Genomic DNA, 24,059 nt, shown 5'->3' on the forward strand with positions numbered 1-24,059 from the left:
TTTGTGTTAAATAAGTATGTATGAGTGTAGAATAAGTAGATTTTAAAGTTTGTGACTGGCAATAAGAACAGTTTGACTGTCAATGTCATGTAGCCAATTACAATCTGTAGTGTACAGTAGTGTCATTGTCAGTGTCAGTGTCAATATGTTCAAATTCCAACTAACCAGTCAGTCGCTAAAATTATTCTCCTTTGCTTTGCAAACTTGAAAAATATATATTTGTGGTGTTCTGTGAAATTGTTTTTAATTTTTTTGTTGTTTTACACGTAAAATGCACACAATTTATTAAATAAAACTGTTTTCCAAGCTGTCAAGAAATTGGAATTATGGAGCCGACAATTACTAAGGTAATATACATTTAAAATATTTGTTAATGTGTGTTTTTGGAAAATAAACATATATTGTGTAGGTGTATATATTTACGTGTATATGTTTGTAATTATATCTAATTTACACCCATCATTTACACTAAACAAATTCATAAATTTGAAATTAAAATACATTTTGCTTGAGAATTTGTCTACCGGAATTTCAGTATATATTTTTTTCTAAATTTATTAAGTAGAAACATTGTTCGCGCCTAAATGGAAAACAAATGTTATAAATACGTAATACGTAAATGTCATAAGTTACATTCTTTTACTAATATATTGAAAGTAATTCATAATGTAATGTACATAGTTTCAGTGATAGTATGGGCCCATTGAGTTACGGAACCGAAAGTATGTATTGCTCTGAAATCTGCCGAAATTAAAGTTGTTATTTTGGTCAAACTGCCGGTATCTACTACTGGGATAATAAAAAAAACTAATAAATACTTTTTTAAGACATATCAGTAGGTTTCTATGAAATATTAATATCTAAGTTCTTCCAGTAACTATTACATTAATTTAAGTTTATGCATTTAATAACCTTAATCTTTGAATAACAACCTTATTACATAATAACATGAATATGATAGGTATGATAGTAGATGAGGTAACATTAGTAGGTTAGTAGCAAATAGAATTTTATAAAGGGTAGGTTCTGAGTCTAAATTAAAATCTCTTCTACAACATGATGAAAATGTTAGTTATAAAGTGTATGCTATGAGTTGAGAGATTAATTATAGGTGAATTCTGTGATCCATTATTTCTAAAGTGCTGTGTCATTGGTCTCTCGTTAAATTTAATACAGCACAGAGCAACTTAGTAGGGCGGGAAAATCTCTGAAAAATGTTGCTATACTTGTGCACTAGCAATGTACAGCCCTGTAGAGCAAGGCATTTACTTATTGATATTTGATGGAAGGTGCTAGTGCATTATTTATGCTATGACAAAGTACTTTTAATTACATGTGAGGTGCTAGAGCCCAAAAATAATGGACTACAAACAAAAATTAAATGAACAAAAAAAAATTTATAAAAGGTTCAACTCTAAATTCCAAAAGCAAACCTAGGAGAACCTTTTATGTCCACTGCTCCTGACTATTTTTATATATGAATAGCTGTATAAATTCCCAGAATCTGTGGATGTCTGGGGTTACTAAACATTTAGCATTAACTTATTTTTATTTTTAAATTATGCTATGTCACACCCACTGACAAAGTACTTTTAATTACAGTGTGAGGTATGCTAGAGCTCATCATGAGAAATTACAAGGAATTTATCATGATGGTTTCCAGGGGGAACCATAGTGGAGGTCAACTTGACATGGTAAATTGTTAGCGATGGGTTCCTACATCCATTACTAACAATCCTATAATAATGTCTAGGAACATTTACATAACATTTAACATGTGATCTCAATTGGTGGCCATATTTGTTTCATTCATTTTGTGCTGTCATTATTATTATGGTAAGTAGGCATAAAGTTAATTTGTTATAATTATAACCAGGGTCTTGTGAATTGTCCTTAAACATATATTTTTAGAAACACATGTTGGTTTTAACTGTGTTTATGTGATGTGTTGAAACTTTGTTTTATTAAGTATATATATTATTATTATAGCTGTACACATATTTATAATATTTTAAGTGTATTTATTTTCTCTTATTATGTGGTCCCATGGGTAAAAGTTTCCTTAAACACCCAGATTTTCTCATACTCATGAATATGTGAAGAATTGAATCCGCAGCCATATTATAATTATTCAAACATTATACATAGTCCTCCAGATTGGCAACACATGTTTTATTAGTGAATGATAATAGAACAATGTCAACATGTCCTATAGACATAAACACTTCTTCTCACATTCTTCATATGTTCCTAACTTTTGCCAAACGTAGCCACAGTGGGCCTCAGAGAGTGATGTACAGAATTACTAGTGACATATATGTATACTAGAAGACCCAACCATGCATTGTTGTGGCTAAGGTTCTTGAATAAAATAATATTGCGACTGTAAATTGAGATGTAAGTTATCCTATCTTTCATTGGATCAAATTGCACACAAAGTGCAAATCAAATTTGTAATCACTTCAATAGTTTAGGAGTCCATCGCGGACAAACAACGTGACACGTAATTTTTATATATAAAGATATCTAATGTTTATTGTATCTATTTAAACTTATAAGAAAATACTTCAGTTAAATTATGTAATTATGTGAATTATATAGTCTTTGAATTTGTATTTAAATAGAATGGTGCTCAAGTGGTTTATACTGGCACCAGTACAGTACATGGGTGGAAGCTTGGGGACAAGTTTGTTAGCATATAGAGTGGGACAACTGGCATTGTAGTATAAAAAAATGAAATAAAGTTACATAATTAACATAACACATGCCCTATCTAGACAAAGCAGAATGGTGATTATTTGGCACTTATGCATGTGATAGTGTAAAATCGATTAAATTAGTGGATTGTTGGCATGATAATGAATTAAAAAATTAGTAATAATGTTCTATTTTGAAGAGGCTCCTAGATTTGTTAGGTCACAACTGGGTAGGTACACTCTGTTGTTTTTAATTGGGTAAGAATCCCATATATCCCTTCCTCACCTCTTCTGTGAGGGAGGTCTTTTGAAGTTTTTTTCAGACGATAAAAAAGATCACCACTTGGTCTTGTTTTAGTTGTTGTAATTGCCATAAAGTATTGATCGTTTTTTTAAAATGTGTATGTTGGAATTGACCCTCCGGCGGGGAAGATTTTTGAAGATTTTTTCAGACGTTAAAAAGAGTCACCACATGGTCTTGTTTCAGTTGTTGTAATTGCCATAAAGTATTCATCGTTTTTTTTAATGTCTATGTTGGAATTGGCCCTCCGGCGGGGAAGTTTTTTGAAGATTTTTCAGACGTTAAAAGAGTCACCATATGGTTTTGTTTCAGTTGTTGTAATTGCCATTTTGGTCGTTTTTTTTAATGTCTATGTTGGAATTGGCCCTCCGGCGGGGAAGTTTTTTGAAGATTTTTCAGACGTTAAAAGAGTCACTACTTGGTCTTGTTTAAGTTGCTGTAATTGCCATAAAGTATTCATCGTTTTTTTTAAAGGTGTATGTTGTAATTGCCATAAAATGTTGGTCTTCTTTTTTTAAAATGGTATTTTGAAAAGTATGTTCCGTGATAATTTATTTATCGATTTTTTTACAATGATCGATTATTTTTTTGACACATCGCTGGTGTCATTTCTTTTCCATTATCACGCGGTGTTTACTGCGCTATGGTTAAATTACAAAATCATCGTGTAAAATTATCTCTACATTGATTACCTACTTGATAATTTGCCGCATCGCGATTACATCTAAATCCTTCATATTCCATCTATAAACACATAAAATATAACTGCCTGTAAATGTATATTTGTAAAATAAACGTTTTAAGTTTTATTCTTTCGGTTATAAAGTTTATTTTTTAATGATACGCCTGTGATGTAAGAATCGGAATTTTCTATGTCTGTATCTGAATTGGACTGTAATGAACAATATACAATACATAAAGATATAATATATATATATATATATATATATATATATATATATATATATATATGTATATATATATATATATATATATATGTTACCTGCGCCCGCGTGTTATAGTGACTTTAAAAAAAAAAACAATAATATAATACAAAAAAGGCCAAAGAAAATAGTTTCATCGTTCTAGCTTCCAAATATGACGAATTTCCATACAAATTTTCATTCCCTATTTTATTTTATCCCTATTTTATTTATGTAATATTTTTACAATGAATGTCATATTTATTGATGTTTAATCAACAGCTTAAAAAGTAAGTTTTCAAGTTTGTAGCTTTAAAACGACAATTCTTTCATACAAGCTTTTATATCCCCGTTCAACCCCTTACAACCCTATTTTCGTATTAAGAAGTAGCCTATGTTCTTTCTCAGGGTCTAGACTATCTGTGTACCGATTTAAATGAAATTTATTCATTTAAATCGGTTCAGTAGTTTTGGTACGTCGCTTATGAACGTAAATTCTACAATAAAAGTAGCCTAAGTTACTCCCTATTACATCAGCTACCTGCCAAAAAAGTCCCATCAAAATCGATCCAGCCATTTCAGAGATTAGCCGGAACAAACGAAAATTGTAATATGTGTATATATGTATACATACAGGCAAATTAATTTAACTTATGCTAATGTTAACACTTTTTTATTATTATTATTATTTACACTAATTTTTTTTAGCTTTTGCTGCTTTTTTTATTACTTTTATTTGCACTCTTCAAATTGAAATTAAAAAATCATTTATTCAAGTACGATATTTTAGCTGCTTATTAACGTCAATTTTTTTATATCATGTATACCTATATATTTTTTTCTTGTTGAATTTTCTTACCTTTTGCTGGTTTTATTATTATTATTATTATTACTGCTATATTAGTATATATTAAAAGTTTTCAACAATATTATTGTATTGTTTCAGGCGCGGCATTACCGCACTACCATCTACATACTGGTGGCTTCCAACCTAGCTGCTGTCTTCGGCGCTGCCAAACTGGTGCTCAGCCTCGAGCCTCATGACAGGTACTGTTTAATCCAGTTTCCAAAGTAGCTATTGATATAAAAGATTTGGTTTCTACGGACCAGAGTCTGGTTAGTACAAATATTCTATATCAACGCAGTTTGATGTGGTTTGACTTTTAAAAATGATTGTTTTTAGAATTTAGAATAGCCTAAAATTAATACGTTAAGTTGGAATAATTATTAAAATTTTAATGTTATCTAATAAGACATTTGTCTTAAAAGATATATAAAATTAAGCCGTAAATTGTACGTCAGTTCAAAGTTATATCGCCCATTCGATCCCGACCTGTCCGAGACGCAAACTCTGAGCGACCGCGTAAACCATAGGTACTCTTTTGTGGATGATAATGTAATGGTGCACCCGCCTGCGCTAACTGTTTACGCTGGCGGGGCACCAGTGGAGGATGATAAGATGAACATGAAATCAGTTCATTTAGCCCAACGTGACACTTCACAGGGAATTTATCACGATGGTTTCTAGGGGGAACCGTGTGGAGGTCGACCTGACATGGTACATTGCTAGCAATCGGGTCATGAGTCCACATTACTAACAATCCCCTTCCCCCCAAACATAGTTACTAGAGTTGCCAGATTTTTTTTCAGCCTATAAGGGGCAAATGTTTAAATATGCCAAAAATACGGGTATTTTTTTACCCGGGACAAATAAAAAACGAAATTATATAGTGACATTCTTTATTTTTTTAATACATTTTTTTGAGGAGCAAGTTAACTTTAACATATTTTTATTGGTTTTAACATATTTATAAAAATGAATGCAAATATAATCGTAATTGAAAAAGGTCATCAACTCGCTTTTTAATAAGTTTCGTGCATGAGAGCTTTATCTAGCTTAGATTGATCGATTTAATAATAAAAATCGGAGCACGGTTCAAATACGGGACGTCAGGTAAGATACCTGTCTTTGTCACAGTTTGTCACAGTTGTCACAGTTGACTTTGTACATTTTAAACCGAAATAGGCTTAAAATACGAAATAGGTGGTCCTACACCTTTGACTTTGTACAAAGTCTACGTCTGACTTTGTACTAATAGGTGTCAAAGTCTACTTCAGAACCTCGAAATAGGTGGTCCTACACCTTTGACTTTGTACAAAGTCTACTTCAGAACCTCGAAATAGGTGGTCCTACACCTTTGACTTTGTACAAAGTCTACTTCAGAACCTCGAAATAGGTGGTCCTACACCTTTGACTTTGTACAGTCTACTTCAAAACCTTCACGGCTCATAAATGTTTCGGCACGATAAATATAGCATGTTTATATAACACGTAATCTAATATGTGACCCGGAACGAATAGATAAAAAATCAGTTTATATCTATATACTTAATACATTAAGTTGTATTTTGTTTGTACATAATACTGATAAAGTTAAATTTAGTATAAAACAAATTACGATAGATAGAGACCAAAAATGTACAGTCAAATTAAGTTTATTTTAGAATAGAATAGAATAATATTTATTACAATCACACATCACAACACAACAATGATGATGCTCACAGCAACATATAAATTATTATAACATATCAGTAGAAACTAACTAAGGTTGCTAACTATGGGCCTCATGAACAAGCTCAGAGTCACTCAGAGGGCAATGGAGAGGGCTATGCTCGGAGGTATTCTGCGTGATCGAATCAGAAATGAGGAAATCCGCAGAAGAACCAGAGTGACCGACATAGCTCGTAGGACAGATGGCCGTTGGGGCAGTAAAGTCCTCGAGTGGGGACCACGGACCGGAAGACGCAGCGTGGGAAGGCCTCCAGCAAGGTGGACCGACGATTTGGTCAAGATAGCTGGAAGGCATTGGATGCGAGCAGCGCAGGACCGATCGTCGTGGAGATCTTTGTGGGAGGCCTATGTCCAGCAGTGGACATCTTCCAGGCTGCGATGTTCATGATGATGATGATGATCATAGGAACAATAAATACAAATCATTAAGAGAAAAAATTGTGAACAAGAAAATCAAAGAAAATAAAATAAAAAAATTGAAACACATATACCAAAAACAATAATAACAAAGTAAAAAAATGCGTATCCACCACTGCGGAGCATCGTCACCACACCGCGTTTTACACCAGAGTTGTTCAAATTACAGTTAGAAAACTTTTAAACGTAAAGTTTGCATTAAGAGAAAAAAAGAGTAGATCGAGAAATCTGCCAAGATCTATTTTTAATAAGTGTTACGCCATGATTATTTTCTTATTTTTTCGGACAACATTTATTTTGTCTATTATTATTTGGTAAAGGTATATAAATACATACAACCCGAAATTTTCACTCGTCCACCTTCATTCCCTAGTTTTTAATAACTATTTTCATTTATATAGCAAAACAACATATGCCTGAACAGCTGGTGTATAGATATATATACGAGTATAATATATGTACACACTCATATTTTATTTATTTAACTTTAATGCATAAATGTGTACATATGGCGGATATACACCTTGCGGCGTTATCTACCAGTCAACCATGAGTGGTGCAGAGAAAGATTGTTGGCGGTGCACGATAAATGAGAAATGTCAAAAAAAGATATACAAATAAAATAAAAAAATAAAAATACTTGTCGAGCCTGTGGTAGGCCATGCCGCTCTCGTATCGTATACAGCCACGAAAAGAGCTGTTCACGGACCATTATGCCATAAATAGTCTATAACAAACGCATAGATCATTATATATACTATATAAATAAATAAATACATAATGATCTGATAATAAAATTATAAGTATAGCCTCAAATTGAAAGTAAGAAAAAAAAGAGGTCACATTCGGTTAATTGTACTAGAACTTCAAATATTTATATATTGTATACGTGTATTTATTAGTTTTTAGTGCGTAACTACCGAGTATGATGTAACTAGTGTACCTACATACCTTCACTGTGCCGTCATGCTCAGAACGTTGGGTGTTCTTCGAATCTGTGACTACGATTATGTGAATCACTGCAATATACGCAAGGCCGCACTGACCAGCGGGCCCCGCATTAGTTAGGAGCCGCGTGCACACAAAATTAATATTTATATTATACTAGCTGTCCCGACAAACGTTGTTTTGCCATAAAATAAAAAAAAAAATTAGGGCTGGACTACCCCTAACATTTAGGGGGATGAAAAATAGATGTTGGCCGATTCTCAGACCTAATCAATACGCTCACAAAATTTCATGAGAACTGGTCAAGCCGTTTCGGAGGAGTATGGGAACGAAAACTGTGACACGAGAATTTTATATATAACATTATATCATAGAGTGCAAATTCAATTCGCAAATTAGTATCCTCAATCACATTAGGTATTGCATTTTTGTTTTTTTAATACGACGCATGTTGTCAGTTGATGAAATATATATATAACACTACCTATATCTGATGATGAGCATGGATGGATGTTTGTTACTCTTTCACGTAAAAACTATTGAACGGATTTTGATGGAACTTTACTTTATTTATAGCCTATATGTTATCCTGACGTATATAGCTTATACGTCAGGATAACATATAGGCTATAAATTTTACGCGGGTTGAAACCGTGATCACAGCTAGTATGAAATATATAACTTCAGATGTCTACTTTTATTTCGGGTTACTCTATTGCCGTTGGCCGCAGCTGGCCTTTACAGCTTCACCGGATGATAGGGGGCGAGTGCAGATGGCACTCCAAACCAAGGAAGGACTTATGGAGCGGCTAAAGGCAGTATGAACTTATGAAGTATTTCAAGTAACGCGGTTGCATTAATAGCGTATTTTAGAATAGTCAAAAATGTTGACTTTCCTTTATTTGTTTTATGTGGACTAAGATTAGGGGATTGTTTTGTGGGGTCATAATAAGCTAGCAATCTCCACGCGGATCCCCCTGGAAACCATCGTGATAGATTCCTGGTAAATTTGTCACAATGGGTGTAATTGGTCAGAAATCACTCATCTTATCGTCCTCCACTGGTGCCTCGACAAACCGTTAGCGCAGACAAGAGCAACATTCCATTATCAATTAAAAAAACATTGTCTAGGGGCCCCGTCATGGTGAATCCGGCCCTGTAAATGGGTTACTATGTTTCTTACTAGTTGTTACTCATCTGGTAATCGACCTGACATGTTACATTGCTAGTAATGGGGTGAGTAATGTGCGAGAATCGAACCAACGACCATCGGAAGTAAAGTAATGTCCTAAACCACTAAGGTCACAAATGTTACATTTATGTATATAGTCCTCTCTAGATTTTAGTCTTTGTCCCTTGTCTGTTACACGTAAAATTTTGTCTACGTACCTACGCCTTGATGTAATTTTGTATGTATTTAGGTTATCAAGTAATGGTTTGGTTATCACTACGCTGGTAGGGTCTAATGAACTTATATTAATGTTGTTTCCTCATATTGAATGTACCAGTGGTTTTCAATCTGTGGGTCGCGACTCCTAGGGGGGTCGCTTAGCCTTATTCGGGGGTCGTCGGCTGAAAGAAAAAGTCGAGGTTCATATACAACAAAAACATTTGAGTGGGAAGATGCTTGTTCATTTTTCAAAAGCTTATCAAATTTTGGTGATATTTGACTGTTGACGCAACGACAATATGCTGTGGCAACGTCAACGGTGCGGACGTAGTGTGGCCCGTGTGAATAATAGATAAATGTACCAAAAAAAAACAATTTTTTACCTAACTAACGTATGTAGGTTTTTAATTCAATTATTTCTTTTGTTTTCTATGACACAAGGGGGTCGACAGAATATTTTTACCTATAAAGGAGTCGCGAAATCAAAAAGATTGAGAAACTCTGGAATGTACAATGTTATCTCGACATCACGCCATTATTACCCAACCAAGTAAAAGAGGAAAATGATGATGAATGTAAAATGAAACTTATTCGCTTAAGCAGTTGTAACAATTTCCATTAGAATAGAATAGACAAAAGTATATACATATATATTTTATATATTAAATATTATGAATATATATTATATAACTAGCTGTACTCGCGACTTCGTCCGCTTGGAAATTAACTTTATTTTTCTAAAGTAAAAGTAGTCTCAGTTACTCCTTATTACATCAGCTACCTGCCAAAAAGCCCCGTCGAAATCGGTCCAGCCATTTCAGAGATTGACCGTAGAGACAATTAGCATTTATAATAGACAGACATTTTAACAAAAATAAAAATAGTAATGTTATTTAGCTACCTGCCAAAAAAAGTCTCCTCAAAAACAGACATACAGACAAAAATTGTAAAATGTTATTTTGGTGTATGTACCGTATTCATATTCATATGCATGTAGTAAAAAACGGTTATTTCAATATTACAAACAGACACTCCAATTTTATTTATATATCCAATAATTAGTATGATTTAATATTTGGATGGTCTCTAACCACCCCACTTGTATGTACACCCCACATGATAGTAACCGTGAAGGCACACAACTATGTCGCTATCAAGCAGATCACCTCTCCACACGGGTCAAGGGTACTTCATTCTAAAGTCATATTATTGTAATAACATGAATTTATATTGTAAACACGTCGATACATTGTTTATATATATCGCTAAAGAGTAACTAAGAATCACTGTAAATATTTTATTAATATTACTTGCTGTTCACGCGACTACGTCTGCGTGGAATTTAAGTTCATTTTTCTAAAATTAAAGTAGTCGAAGTTACACCTTATTACATTAGTTACTTGCTAAAAAAAGTCCCGTCAAAATCAGTGCTGCCATTTCAGAGATTAGCCGGAACAAACAGACAGACAGACAAAAATTTAAAAAAATGTTATTTTGTTTTATGTACCGTATTTGTATACATATGCATGTAGTAAAAAACTGTTATTTATATATTACAAACAGATACTCCAATTTTATTTATATGTATATATATATTGGTCATAACATATCATCTCAACGCAAAAGAACCTAACCACAACAAATATAGCTTATATATACATCAGAATAGGCTATAAATTTCACGCAAGTGAAACCGCGGTCTCAGCTAGTGTGTTACATATAAGACGGTATGTATATATATATGTTACATTGCTCCTGTACTAATGTTACAGTTTTGTTAACAGGCACGAAGAGATGTTTACAAAACAACAGACGTCGTGATTCTATAAATTATCAACGAGCTAGGACTAGACTTGAGCGTAATAGTTCTTGATTCGGAACGCTCGAATTAGTTCGTAAACCCTCTGCGGATTAGTTCGCTCTTTAGTTCGTTAACATTCAATAACCTTAGTGACTTTGCGGTCTCGATTTAGTCCTTAAACCATCTGCGGAACAGTTTCCTCTTGTAGTTCGTTAATGCTCAATAGTCGTGACTTGGCGGTCTCGGTTTAGTTCTTAAACCCTCTGCGGAATAGTACGCTCTTTAGTTCGATAACGCTCAATTGTTCGTGACTTGGCGCTCTCAGTTTAATTCGTAAACCCTCTGCGGAATAGTCCGCTCTTTAGTTCGATAACGCTCAATTGTTCGTGACTTGGCGCTCTCGGTTTAATTCATAAACCCTCTGCGGAATAGTCCGCTCTTTAGTTCGATAACGCTCAATTGTTCGTGACTTGGCGCTCTCGGTTTAATTCATAAACCCTCTGCGGAATAGTCCGCTCTTTAGTTCGATAACGCTCAATTGTTCGTGACTTGGCGCTCTCGGTTTAATTCGTAAATCCTCTGCGGAATAGCCCGCTCTTTAGTTCGATAACGCTCAATTGTTCGTGACTTGGCGCTCTCGGTTTAGTTCGTAAACCCTCTGCGGAATAGTCCGCTCTTTAGTTCGATAACGCTCAATTGTTCGTGACTTGGCGCTCTCGGTTTAATTCGTAAACCCTCTGCGGAATAGTCCGCTCTTTAGTTCGATAACGCTCAATTGTTCGTGACTTGGCGCTCTCGGTTTAGTTCGTAAACCCTCTGCGGAATAGTCCGCTCTTTAGTTCGATAACGCTCAATTGTTCGTGACTTGGCGCTCTCGGTTTAGTTCATAAACCCTCTGCGGACTAGTCCGCTCTTTAGTTCGATAACGCTCAATTGTTCGTGACTTGGCGCTCTCGGTTTAGTTCGTAAACCCTATGCGTAATAATCCGCTCTTTAGTTCGATAACGCTCAATTGTTCGTGACTTGGCGCTCTCGGTTTAGTTCGTAAACCCTATGCGTAATAATCCGCTCTTTAGTTCGATAACGCTCAATTGTTCGTGACTTGGCGCTCTCGGCTTTAGTCTGCTTCGCTCTGCGGAATAGTCCGCTCTTTAGTTCGATAACGCTCAATTGTTCGTGACTTCTCGCTCTCGGTTTAGTTCGTAAACCATCTGCGGAATAGTCCGCTCTTTAGTTCGATAACGCTCAATTGTTCGTGACTTGGCGCTCTCGATTTAGTTCGTAAACCCTCTGCGGAATAGTCCGCTCTTGTAGTTCTTTATCGCTCGTTTCAAACCTCAGATTACTTTGTTGATGATTTTTTATACTACGATGATGGCAAACAAGCATATAGGGATATGAAGGTAATCGGTCACGGTCGCCACTTGATAGTGGAGATCAACTTGAATTGTACATTACATACATAAGTACATTGCCATCAAATAAAACATACATATACTAGCAATGTAGCAATGTAGTAGTTTATTAATTGTAAACAATGTAACCAATACAATGTACCATCATTGTACATTGTATTGGTAGGTGTTTATAAATAATAAATATGTAATTATGACATACATAAAAGACGAGAAGGTCTTATACGAATGAATTGTTTTTTATTTGATTTCATTCAAATGCCAATTCTTTGGTTTTAGGGCACAAAAAAAAATGGACCGGGTTTTTAACGCAAATATGTGTGTGTGGGTTTTTAGCCCGCAAGAATAGAATAGAATAGAATAGAATAGAATAGAAATTATTTATTCAAATAAACTTACATTTAAGTACTTTTGAATAGTCATTACAATTTTTTAATCTACGGGTCATTCGGAAAGCTGTCTCATCACAAGAAGAACGAGCAAGAAACTTACGTGTTGCCCTTTTAAATAATTTTATTATTTCTTTACATTTTTAAGTTTAAGTGTGTGAATTCAAACCACCAATTAGCACTAATTCAATTAAAACTCAAATAGAAAAAATATTGAATATATATAACCAACTGGTTAAACAGTTAATAAGAAAAACCAGTCATATTGATTAGAGCAGACCAGTCCAGACCAGTACAAGCAGCACCCGTTCACGAGTATGACGGATAAGCCAGCCATCTCTGCGTTCGACCATATTTTAGGGAGCCCAATGACCCGGCCCACCACGCCTCCAAAAGTTTGGATATTTTAGTGAGCATGACTACTCAAAACACTAGTAGCAAGTACCTAGTATATGTTTTTGATTCATAAAGTAGTATTAATTAATGTAGTTTTATCAAACGAACTGAAGAGTCAGAGATCTGCGAATTACTTCGTGTTTGTGCCTAGTGTATGTTTTTTATTCTTAAAGTAGTTTTATCAAACGAATTAAAGAGACCGTGATCTGTGAATTAGTTCATGTTGGAGAGCGCTCTTCCGAACTATTTCGTTTATAAATTACACGGTACTAATAAACTCGTTTATTAGAATTTATTCATGTACAAGGTTGCTGATATTTTCGTTGAATGTTTCTACTCTCTGAAAGAATACTTTACGATCGTTATATATGTATGTGATTAGTAGATCGCCCCGGCTTCGTCCGAGTCCGTACAACTTTGAGTTTTATATATATCTATACATATATATTGAAATAACCGTTTTTTACTACATGCATATCAAAATAAATATATCGTATTTATATTACATACCCCAAAATGACTTTTTTTTACAATTTTTCTGTCTGTCTGTTTGTTCCGGCTAATCTCTGAAATGACTGATGACCGATGACCGATGATGTAATAAGGCGTAACTTATCCTATTTTTATTTTAGAAAAATAAAGTTATATATGTCTCGGGTATAGCTAGTTTCAAATGAAATTAATCAAAATTGATTCAGTGGTTTAGGCATGAAAACTTGAAATACAGACAGACAGATCTACTTTTGCAGTTATAATATTAGTAGACTATCCAGTCCAGTTATATGATAATGGGACAATTGTGGACCCCATTCAAACGTGGTCGGGAGGAAAATTGGCGATGGTTGCAATTTTATAAACTGGCGAGCGTTGGCCGGTATTACGTACCCTTACGGTCTAGCGGTTTAGCACACCGCCTTATTCCGATGGTCGCGGGTTCGATTCCTCAACACAATCGTTTGTTTCATGAGTATGATTGTTTGTATCAGTCTAGGTGTTTTCTATGTATATTATGTATGTATTTACATCAGTTATCTAGTACCCATAACATAAGCTTTAGCTAGCTTAGCTCGGGTCTAGATGGCGCTGTGTGAATTGTCCTGAGATTATTATTATTATTAACCGGTCGCAATGAAATTGTATTCAAAGACAGATTGTATTACTAGGATGGAGGCTATCTTTTATCTAATAAGGATTAAAAGAGAGATTGTATCACTATCATGGATGGCTATCGTTTATGTAATAAATAATGAAAAAAGATTTAAATGTCATATAAAAAATACTTCCTTTGTAAAAAAGCTTATTATAAAATTGAAGAGTTCGTTAATGATACTAATGTTTTTATAGAAAAACTTAAAATCCATATCACTGACAATATTATATGATTGCAATAATAACGAGCGTGTAGCGATTTCTATGTTGATTATAGCATGCCTCTTACTTGTTATACTGTAATCTAAATATATATAACTCAAAGGTGACTGACGTAGTGATCTATCAACGCACAGCCCAAGCCACTGGATGGAACGGGCTGAAATTTGGCATGCAGGAAGATGTTATGATATAGGCATCCGCTAAGAAAGGGATGAAAGTTTGTACGAAACTTTGTTAATTTTTGATAAATTCCACTACGTCCTATAAGGGGATAAATTAACGCGAGCGAAGCCGCGGTCAAAAGTTAGTTATTTATATGAAAAAGAAACGTCTATTCAAAAGAGCAACACACAAGTTTCTTGCTCATTCTTCTTGTGATGAATCTGCATTCCGAACGAGTGGTAGAATCAATATATGACTATTCAAAAGCGCTTGTAATGAGTTTATTTGGATAAAGATTATTTCTATTTCTAATCAAAGCATAGTCGCGGGTAAGCGATGTAAAGAGTGTATGAAGTACAATGCAATGACTGCCCGTCGGCGCTTAAGAATCATACAAATACACTGGGGCGATGAATAAGAGGTCCATCCGGTATGAATATTTATGACTAGCTGTACCCGCGACTTCGTCCGCGTGGAATAATAATAATAACACACACTCTGCACTTACTTGGTTTCGGCCCGTAAGTGTGGAGAAAACCAGCAAAAGGTGAGGAAAAAAAAAAAATAATAATCTCAGGACAATTCACACAGCGACTTATAGGCCCAGTTTAAGCTAGCTAAAGCTTGTGTTATGGGAACTAGATAACTGATACAAATACATAGATAATTTTTTTTTGTAAATACATTCATAATATACATAGAAAACACCCAGATCGATACAAACAATCATACTCAAACGATACAATTGTTGAATACAAATGTTTGTGCTGTGCGAGGAATCGAACCCGCGACCATCGGTCGGTAAAGCGGTGTGCTAGACCACTAGACCGCCGAGGTCAAGTTTTTTTAGAATTTAACTTTATTTTCCTAAAATAAATTAATTTTTCTAAAATAAAAGTATCCTAAGTTACTCCTTATTACATCAGCTATCTGCCAAATAAAGTCCCGTCAAAATCGGTCCAGCCATTTCAGAGATTTACCCGGAACAAATAGACAGACAGACAGACAAAAATTGTAAAAAATGTTTTTTGGTATATGTACCATATTTATATTCATGTGCATCTAGTAATAAACGGTTATTTTAATATTACAAAGAGACACGCCAATTTTATTTATATGTATAGATTTGTTGCTTTGTGCAAACCTGAATATGTCCTGGCATAGTGATTTGTTACCCCACATTTAATGTCCTAAGTTCGAATTAAATTAACCAGAAAAGGAATTGTGTTAATTTGTATTTCTGACTCACGTTCCCGTAAGAATACAATATTTTTATAATATCTATATATAAATAAATTAATTGCTGTTCGATAGTCTCGCTAAAACTCGAGAACGGTTGAACCGATTTGGCTAATTTTAGTCTAGAAATATTCGTATAGGTTTAAACGGTAATAAAATATGAAGAAATTGCATGTAAAATTGTAAAAATAACAATTATATTTTCCCATACAAACTGCTGATACCTTTTTTTTTCGGACTACTCTAATGCTGTTGGCCGCAGCTGGCCTTTTACAGCTGCACCGGACATTAGGGGCGAGTGCAGATGGAACTCCAAACCCGCGGAAGGGCTTATGGAGCGGCTGAAGGCCAACTCCCGCCTGACGGATACGACTTTAGTCTGAGCGCACCACTAGGGGTTCGAACCTCGGCTCAGACCGTCGTAATTTCGATCCCCGTTTGAATTGGACTGGGGATCGATCCTGTCAAACAGGGTGCGTTCAGAAATTGATTGCGTAACTAAACTTCAAAGCTTAATTAATTCTGAGACGGAACCTTGTTCCCGGGGTCAGCTAATAATGTATAACTATAACTATAATGTAGGTATAATATAATGCAACAGTTCGCTGTCTGTATGTGGAAACTTATGAGAAAAATTATTATTACAGACCAATACAAACAATCATTATTATTATTATTATAACACTTTATTGCACCAACATATAAAGGACATGAACGAATTAAAAACAAAAAAAAAAACTAAGTACAAAAGGCGGTCTTATCGCATCATATGCATTAACATAAATCTTTGTACTGTGCGAGGATTCGAACCCGCAACCATCGGAGATAAGGCGGTGTGCATACACTCAATCCATAATGGAGTTGAAACCTCTTGACGAAAACTTTTTTTTCAGTACCTATTCCAGATGTCTTTATTCATTAATGTTTCCTTTTATTCCCTTTATTAGGGTTAGGGGTGTGAGATTGAGTGTAGGGCTATTTTAGATAAAAAACAATAAATAGAAGGTAAAAACCCTTCGTCAGACGCGAGTGCAGTTTTTATATGCTTAACTTGTTAAATCCTTTTACATAAAAAGTAATATTATACTATATTATGGTGTGTTGGGATCGTTCCAGGATATCGGTGCGTCGCGGCGGAGCGCTCACCGCCCTTGGGTTCGTGTACTTCATGACCATGTTCGAGCTGCTGAACGTGTTCGCGCTGTACACCGGCGCGGGAACGCGCTTCCGGCACAAGTACCGTCTGAGCTGCGGCGATGTGTTGGACATCACCAACAAGTTAGTGTATTTATAATAGTATGGTTCTCCCGCCTGTGCTAACGGTTTACGCTATCGGGGCACCAGTGGAGGATGATAAGATGAGCAAGAGGCCAGGTCAGTTAGCTCATCGTATTAAAAATCGTACCACTTAGCTTGAGGCGAGACTTCGCTTTGCTTTGTGTGTTCTACCGCATATACAACGGACTGTGTTCTGAGGAATTGTTCGACATGATGCCCACGGCTAACTTTTACCTTCGCACCGCTCGCCATCGACAGGAAACTCCCACACTCTAGAACCAAAGTGTTCTCGGACACTGCGGTTTAAGAGGAAATTCCTCACGTACACTTAGATTGTGGAATGAATTACCTGCCGAGGTTTTCTCACGAGACTACAGCATGGGGTTTTTCAAGAAGGGTATATTAAGGTTTCTTAAGGGTCGGCAATGCGCTCGTAACGCCTCTGGTGTCTCAGGCGTCCATAGGTTACTGTAACCATTTACAATCAGATGGGCCGTATACTTGTTTGCCACTAAAGTAGTATTAAAAAAAATCACCAGGAATGTATCTCGATGGTTTCCAGGGGAAAACGGCGTGGAGGTCAACCTGACAAGGTACATTGTTATATGGGGTCATCAGTCCATATTACTAACATTACTGCTCCCCTTTCCCCCCCATAAGTTAGTGTTACTCTCGTTTATGTAATACTAGGTCTTATCTGCGGCTTTATTTGCTATTGTAATTAATGTATTATTAATTGTGACTTGTTGTAGTATCATGAGTCAGTCATGCTCACATAAATGTCCAACAGGTGGGAAGGGAATTGTGAGTGGTAATCGACTCCATTGCTAACAATGTACCATGTCAGGTTGACCTCCACGCAGTTCCCCCTAGAAACCATCGTGATAAGTTCCTGGTGAATTTGTCACGGGGCTTCCTGACCTAACCTCATGCTCATCCTATCATCCTCCACTGGTGCATCGCTAGCTTTAACCGTTAAAAGGCAGATGAATCATTCCATTATCATGCATAAAAAAATTACCAGTCAGGTTGTGGCGTGGTGGGACGGGACATTGGGGTCCCTAAAATATGGTACCTCTAAATGCAGTGATCTGGCTCACCCGTTATACTCGTGAACGGGTGATGCTTGTAGGGACTGGTCTGCTCTAATAACTGTGATAGATTTGTTTTATTACTCAAGTAACTATTCATTTATTTATGTGAACTTTGCTATGTAGTTTGTATTGACACATCATTCGTAAAAACGTAATTCTGAACAATATTGATTTAAAAGACCAACACACAAGTTTCTTGCTCATTCTTCATGTGATGAGTCTGCGTTCTGAATGAGTGGTAGAATTAAAAGTTATGTATATTCAAACGTGCTTGTATTAAGTTTATTTGAATAATGATTATTTGTATTCTATTTCTTTGTTCAACATTTGTGAGGTGGCTGATCCCTAACCTGTTAACTGGGGAATTCCTCTTTTAATTACACAGCATATAACGGGCGCTGATTCTCGTTAGGATGTGTCAGTACGTAACAGAACAATATATATACTAGCTGTACACGCAACCTCGTCCGCGTGGAATTTAACTTTATTTTGCTAAAACAAAAGTAGTCCAAGTTACTCTTTATTACATCAGCTACCTGCCAAAAAAACTCCCGTCAAAATCTCTCCAGCTATTTCAGAGATTAGCCGGAACAAACAAATAGACAGGCAGACAGACAAAAATTGTAAAAATATATTTTGGTGTATGTACCGTATTTATATATATTCAGCAGATACTACAATTTTATTTATATGTATAGATATATGAAATATATGTTTTTCTTATATAAGCAGGAAGAAGGGAATATGCAAAAACTTTGTACTACACTATACGTTCCACCCGTTCCAGGTTTGGGGGCGCAACATAAATTTCAGTAATGTAGATAATCATATGTCATGCACATACACGCAAGTGTTACGTTTGACGTATGTATACATACGTCCCGCTCAATTAACAGCTTAACCAACCCTCGGTCTCGCAGCTGACTTCACTAAGCTTCATAATACAGCTACCTTAACCGTTATAGAAATTTTCAATCATAGGAGGAAATTGGTCACATAGATAACACATCAAGCTGACTCGTGGCCTTGTTACGTTTCGGTACGTCTAACAATTAAACTAATGCGATATTACACAGTCATTTCACTTGGTGATTACTTCCGAAAGTCATTTGTATCGATAAGGATTTATTGTGACACGTTTTATAACTTTGTTTTTAAGAGTTCTGTTCATATTGCAATCATATTTTATAACTGTGTACGGGAATTTAATGATATTGCGAAGGTTTCGTATTTCGCGATAATTAGAATAGAATACAGTATTTTGGAAAAAAATATTTATGACCATAGACAAACCAAGGTAGGTTTGTCTATGACCCCATTAGTTAAGTCCAAAGTTCCAATTAAAAAAATAACAACAAAATTAAAAAATCATTAGAATAGAATAGAAAATCATTTATTCAAATAAACTTACAATGAAGCACTTTTGAATAGTCATCACATTTTTTTTAATCTACCGCTCATTCGCAATGCTGTCTCATCACAAGAAGAACGAGCAAGAAACTTATGTGTTGCTCTTTTAAATAATTTATTCTTACTTACAATTTAAGTTTAAGTGTGTGAATACAAACCACCGATTAGCACTAATTCAATGAAATAATAAAATAATAACATTTATTCATGTAGGACATTTTAGCCGCCTATGAACGTCAAATTTTTTATATTATAAATTATTTCCCTTACTGAACTGGACAGTAATCCGTCCAGTTCAATATATAGATCCAATTGAGAAGAACTGGCAAGAAACTCAATTGAATTACTTATTTAATAAGATAAAAAAATAGACCATATTATTGGACTAAGCTCTGTTTATTTTTTATCTCGGAGACAAATTTGAGATTGACATTACCTATTTTTTTTTATTTTTTTTATTTTTTTTATTGGGTTGTTTGGGCTATTGTCAGATGTTTGTAGCACCTGTAGCACTGCGACCTACATAGATCTATTGTGCTCGCCCTTTTTAAAAAGTTCGTTACCTAGACCCGTCAGGGACAAGAATTGAAGTATATTCTTAGGAGCGATGGTTTTTATCTTCTCGGGAAAGAGTGTAAACTTTCCAAAGGAGATATTTCGTTTATGCATGAGTGGGCTACAACCACATAGGATGTGTAGCGGCGTTTCCTCTTCAGTTTGGCAGAATCTGCAGATTCTTGTCGTGCATAGGTCTAGTTTAGCCATATGCTTGTTTATTACATTACCTATATTGCTAGCTTTTTGCAATTAATGCACTATCGGAAATTAATATGAATTTACCATTTTTATGTTATAAGTTACTCAGAAATAATATATGGGTGTTTTATTTAAAACGCATCAACTCAAAATTAATAAACGGCCGGCCTCGGTTGTCCAGCAATCTAGCACACTGCTTTACTTCCGATGGTCACGGGTTCGAGTCCTCGCACGGTGTAAAGATTTGTGTTCATGAGTATGATTGTTTGTATCGGTCTGGGCATTTTCTATTTATATTATGTATTTATAAAAAATAATATCTAAGTATTTATATTAGTTGTCTAGTACCTATAACACTGGTTCTGCTTACCGTGGGGCTAAATGGCGCTGTATTAATTGTCCAGGTTTATTTATTTATTTATTTATTACTACCTACTCGCCCTGGCTTTGCACAGTTCGGTGTATATGTATTATATATAATAAACCTTCCTCTTGAATCACTCTACCTATTAAAATAAATATGGGACACAGTCACCTAGATACATAAAATAATAATTGCATTTAATAATGTCTAGTAAGACAAATTCAATATTGTCTACTAGGCACTGCTGTATCTAAATTGTGTCACCCCACCTTACATTTTCCTACTTTTATTTAGTATATAAGATCATTATTTCTATGTACACATTGTCAGTTTATCATCATCAGTAATATACATCGTCTCGACCAGCAACATCTTAATATTCACCCGCAACACGCTTCAAAATCCATTGCGTAGTTTTAAAGATTTAAGCATACATAGGGACGATCAGACAGCGACTTTGTTTTATGTTATATAAAGATTTATATAGCGTTATTGTATCTAAATAGATTTTTTTAAATTGCCATACGTGAAAGAGCGTACCTGTAAAGGAAGTTATTGTGTCCCACCTCTAGGCTGGTGTCTGCGGTGCAGGCGGCGCTGTCGTGCCTCACCGGGCTGGTCGTATGCTTGTGGTCGTGCACGCGCGACTTCATGCGCTCCTCCCACTACATGTCCGAGGCGTACGCCTGGTTTGGTGCCGCTTACTTCTTCTACGACATATGGTCTATGTACATGGTGAGTGGAGTATGCTCTGTTACAGCTATGTACTTTTTACTAGCCACATCCAGGGACACTGTTCGTGATTTCGAGTAAGAACTGTCCTATGAGTAAATCTATAGTCTATTACTCAATGTGTTTACATTATTTTGTTTCATTCCTCTATGTGATAAAGTCCAGTGAGTAATGACATGGACTTCCGCAAAGTAACAGCTAATTCGATAAAATATATACCAGTCTGGTTTTTTAATCAATTAATTTGGTATGGTATAACATTTCATAAAACGCATTTACCTACTATATAAAAAGTTTAGCTGTTTCTAAGAACAAAGTAGTGGTTCTGCAGCTTGACACTTAAGCCGTATAATCACATGTTTTGAGAGCTGATATAGCAAAGTTTGTGTATGACAAAGTTTAAGTCTACGCAGTAGTCTTTGCTTGGTGTCCCTTTATATATAGAGAGCAATAAGCATTTTCGTTCTATTTTACTTTCTTACTATAGAAATCGTAAAAATACAAACCAGAAATAAATTAACCGATGGGTTTGGAGTAAATGTGTTGACAGTTCGTTACTGTCAGAACTGGTTTACAGAATTTCGGTTTTTCGCTAAATTTAATGTCGTAGATACACCACACTATCTTCTGGAAGGCTGTTGAAAAATCTCGATTCAAGCTGATACAGGCATTAGTTGATGCAAATCGACAAATAACAACAACTGAGAACGATGATTTGAAAGGTCTGAGTTGTACAAAAATTTTATACGAAAAGTCTCTTTGATTTGGCCAAAAAATTAGATGGATTATACGAAAATTGTCCCAAAAAAGAAGGTAACGACTTTCTGGAAAAAATATGCGAAAATTTACTTTCATTTGCTCAAGAAATGAAAATCATCATACGGAAGTGATCCCGAAAAAAGAACGAAACGACTTTCCTAAAGACCCAAGAAATGAACTTTTACAGGTCCACGTCCAAATGCACACAGGCGTGGACTATTTCAAGAGCAAGCTTCAACGGAAGCTGTCCAAGAATGGGGACGCGCCGCTGTCGTCCGGAGACGCCACTGTCGCCAAGCGGCAGGCCAGGCCAACCTTCCTGGAGTACTGCCGCCACGAGCCTGTCATACTGATGCACCATCTCTTCATTGGTGGCTTCGGGTTCCTCGTCATAGTCGTACGTGATTCTCTTCTCTTTCATTTTAAATTTGTAACGTATTTGAGTATTTGCACTAATATTAGCGTTTATTTTCTATACAATGAACAACTTTTTTTTTTCGGACTACTCTAATGCTGTTGACCGCAGCTGGCCTTTACAGCTTCACCGGACGATATGAGACGAGTGCAGGTGGTTCTCTTGGTGAGCGGCTGAAAGTCAACTTCTGCCTGACGGATACGACTTTAGTCTGACTGCACCGCTATGGGCTCGAATCTCGGCTCAGGCCGTCGTAATTTCGATCCCCTGTGAATTGAAGGGGGACATTTTAATTAAGCTGATGATATTGAACAGTACCTCCGTGGTGACCTCGGCGACTGCACCTTCGGCTTCGTATACCTCATGGAACTGTCCACGCCCTTCGTGTCGATCCGTGGGATCCTATCGAGGCTGCGTCTGAAGGCGTCCAAGGCGTACCTGGTGAACGGGCTGCTGATGCTGGCCACGTTCTTCCTGTGCCGCGTCATCAGTCTGCCGTATGTCTGCTTGATGTACAGCAGGGTGTTGGGATTGTCGTATTTTGAGGTGAGATTTTATTTATAAAAAATATTTTTTTGTGAGTTAGATTGGATGATTTGATCGAATGCATAGTGCCGTTTCAAGTGTCCCAATATTTTACCTCGTCTATTTTCGATGGTTTTTAATATAATTCATCTCAGTCCGTGTTCGTGTATATTTATCAGAGATGTTTGCCACTTAATATTAGTTGATCTTACCTAGTTTGAAAACCTACTTTAGGTAAATAATATGTGTTTTTTAATTAGCATCAAATATTATAATATAATTTGCAGGCCATCAAAACATTACCAACTGGATGTAAGATCTCGATCTGCATTCTGTTGCTACCGCAGCTGTACTGGTTCTACTTGATGTCGGCCGGCGCGCTCAAGATGCTGGTGGGGTCCAAGCGGAGCCCCGCGGAGACTCCCGCCGAGAGCACGGGACTGGCGGGGGGCGCGGGGGGCGCGGGCGGCGAGCCCCGCAGCTGAGGGCGGCGCCGCGGCCGCCGGGCCCGCGCCGCGCGCCACCACTAGTAGCAGGTACCGGGCGCGGGGGGCGCGGGGGGGACCGCGGGGGGCGCGGGCGGCGAGCCCCGCAGCTGAGGGCGGCGCCGCGGCCGCCGGGCCCGCGCCGCGCGCCACCACTAGTAGCAGGTACCGGGCGCGGGGGGCGCGGGGGGCGCGGGGGGGACCGCGGGGGGCGCGGG

The 24,059-nt window shown here is 36.4% G+C and overlaps 1 protein-coding gene across 1 annotated transcript; it reads left to right on the forward strand.

Moving 5' to 3' along the window:
* Positions 1 to 173: 173 nt before the first annotated feature.
* LOC131848866 (TLC domain-containing protein 3A) lies at positions 174 to 23,841 on the forward strand. The gene is made up of 7 exons (XM_059198815.1): positions 174 to 347; positions 4,867 to 4,967; positions 17,140 to 17,301; positions 21,498 to 21,660; positions 22,604 to 22,813; positions 23,147 to 23,377; positions 23,644 to 23,841. The coding sequence occupies exons 1-7, from the start codon at positions 327 to 329 to the stop codon at positions 23,839 to 23,841; spliced, it is 1,086 nt and encodes a 361-aa protein (XP_059054798.1). The 5' UTR covers positions 174 to 326.
* Positions 23,842 to 24,059: the final 218 nt, after the last annotated feature.

Source organism: Achroia grisella, unplaced genomic scaffold (assembly GCF_030625045.1).
Source record: "Achroia grisella isolate CSIRO2021 unplaced genomic scaffold, CSIRO_AGI_Agris_v1 utg598, whole genome shotgun sequence".
NCBI lineage: Eukaryota > Metazoa > Arthropoda > Insecta > Lepidoptera > Pyralidae > Achroia > Achroia grisella.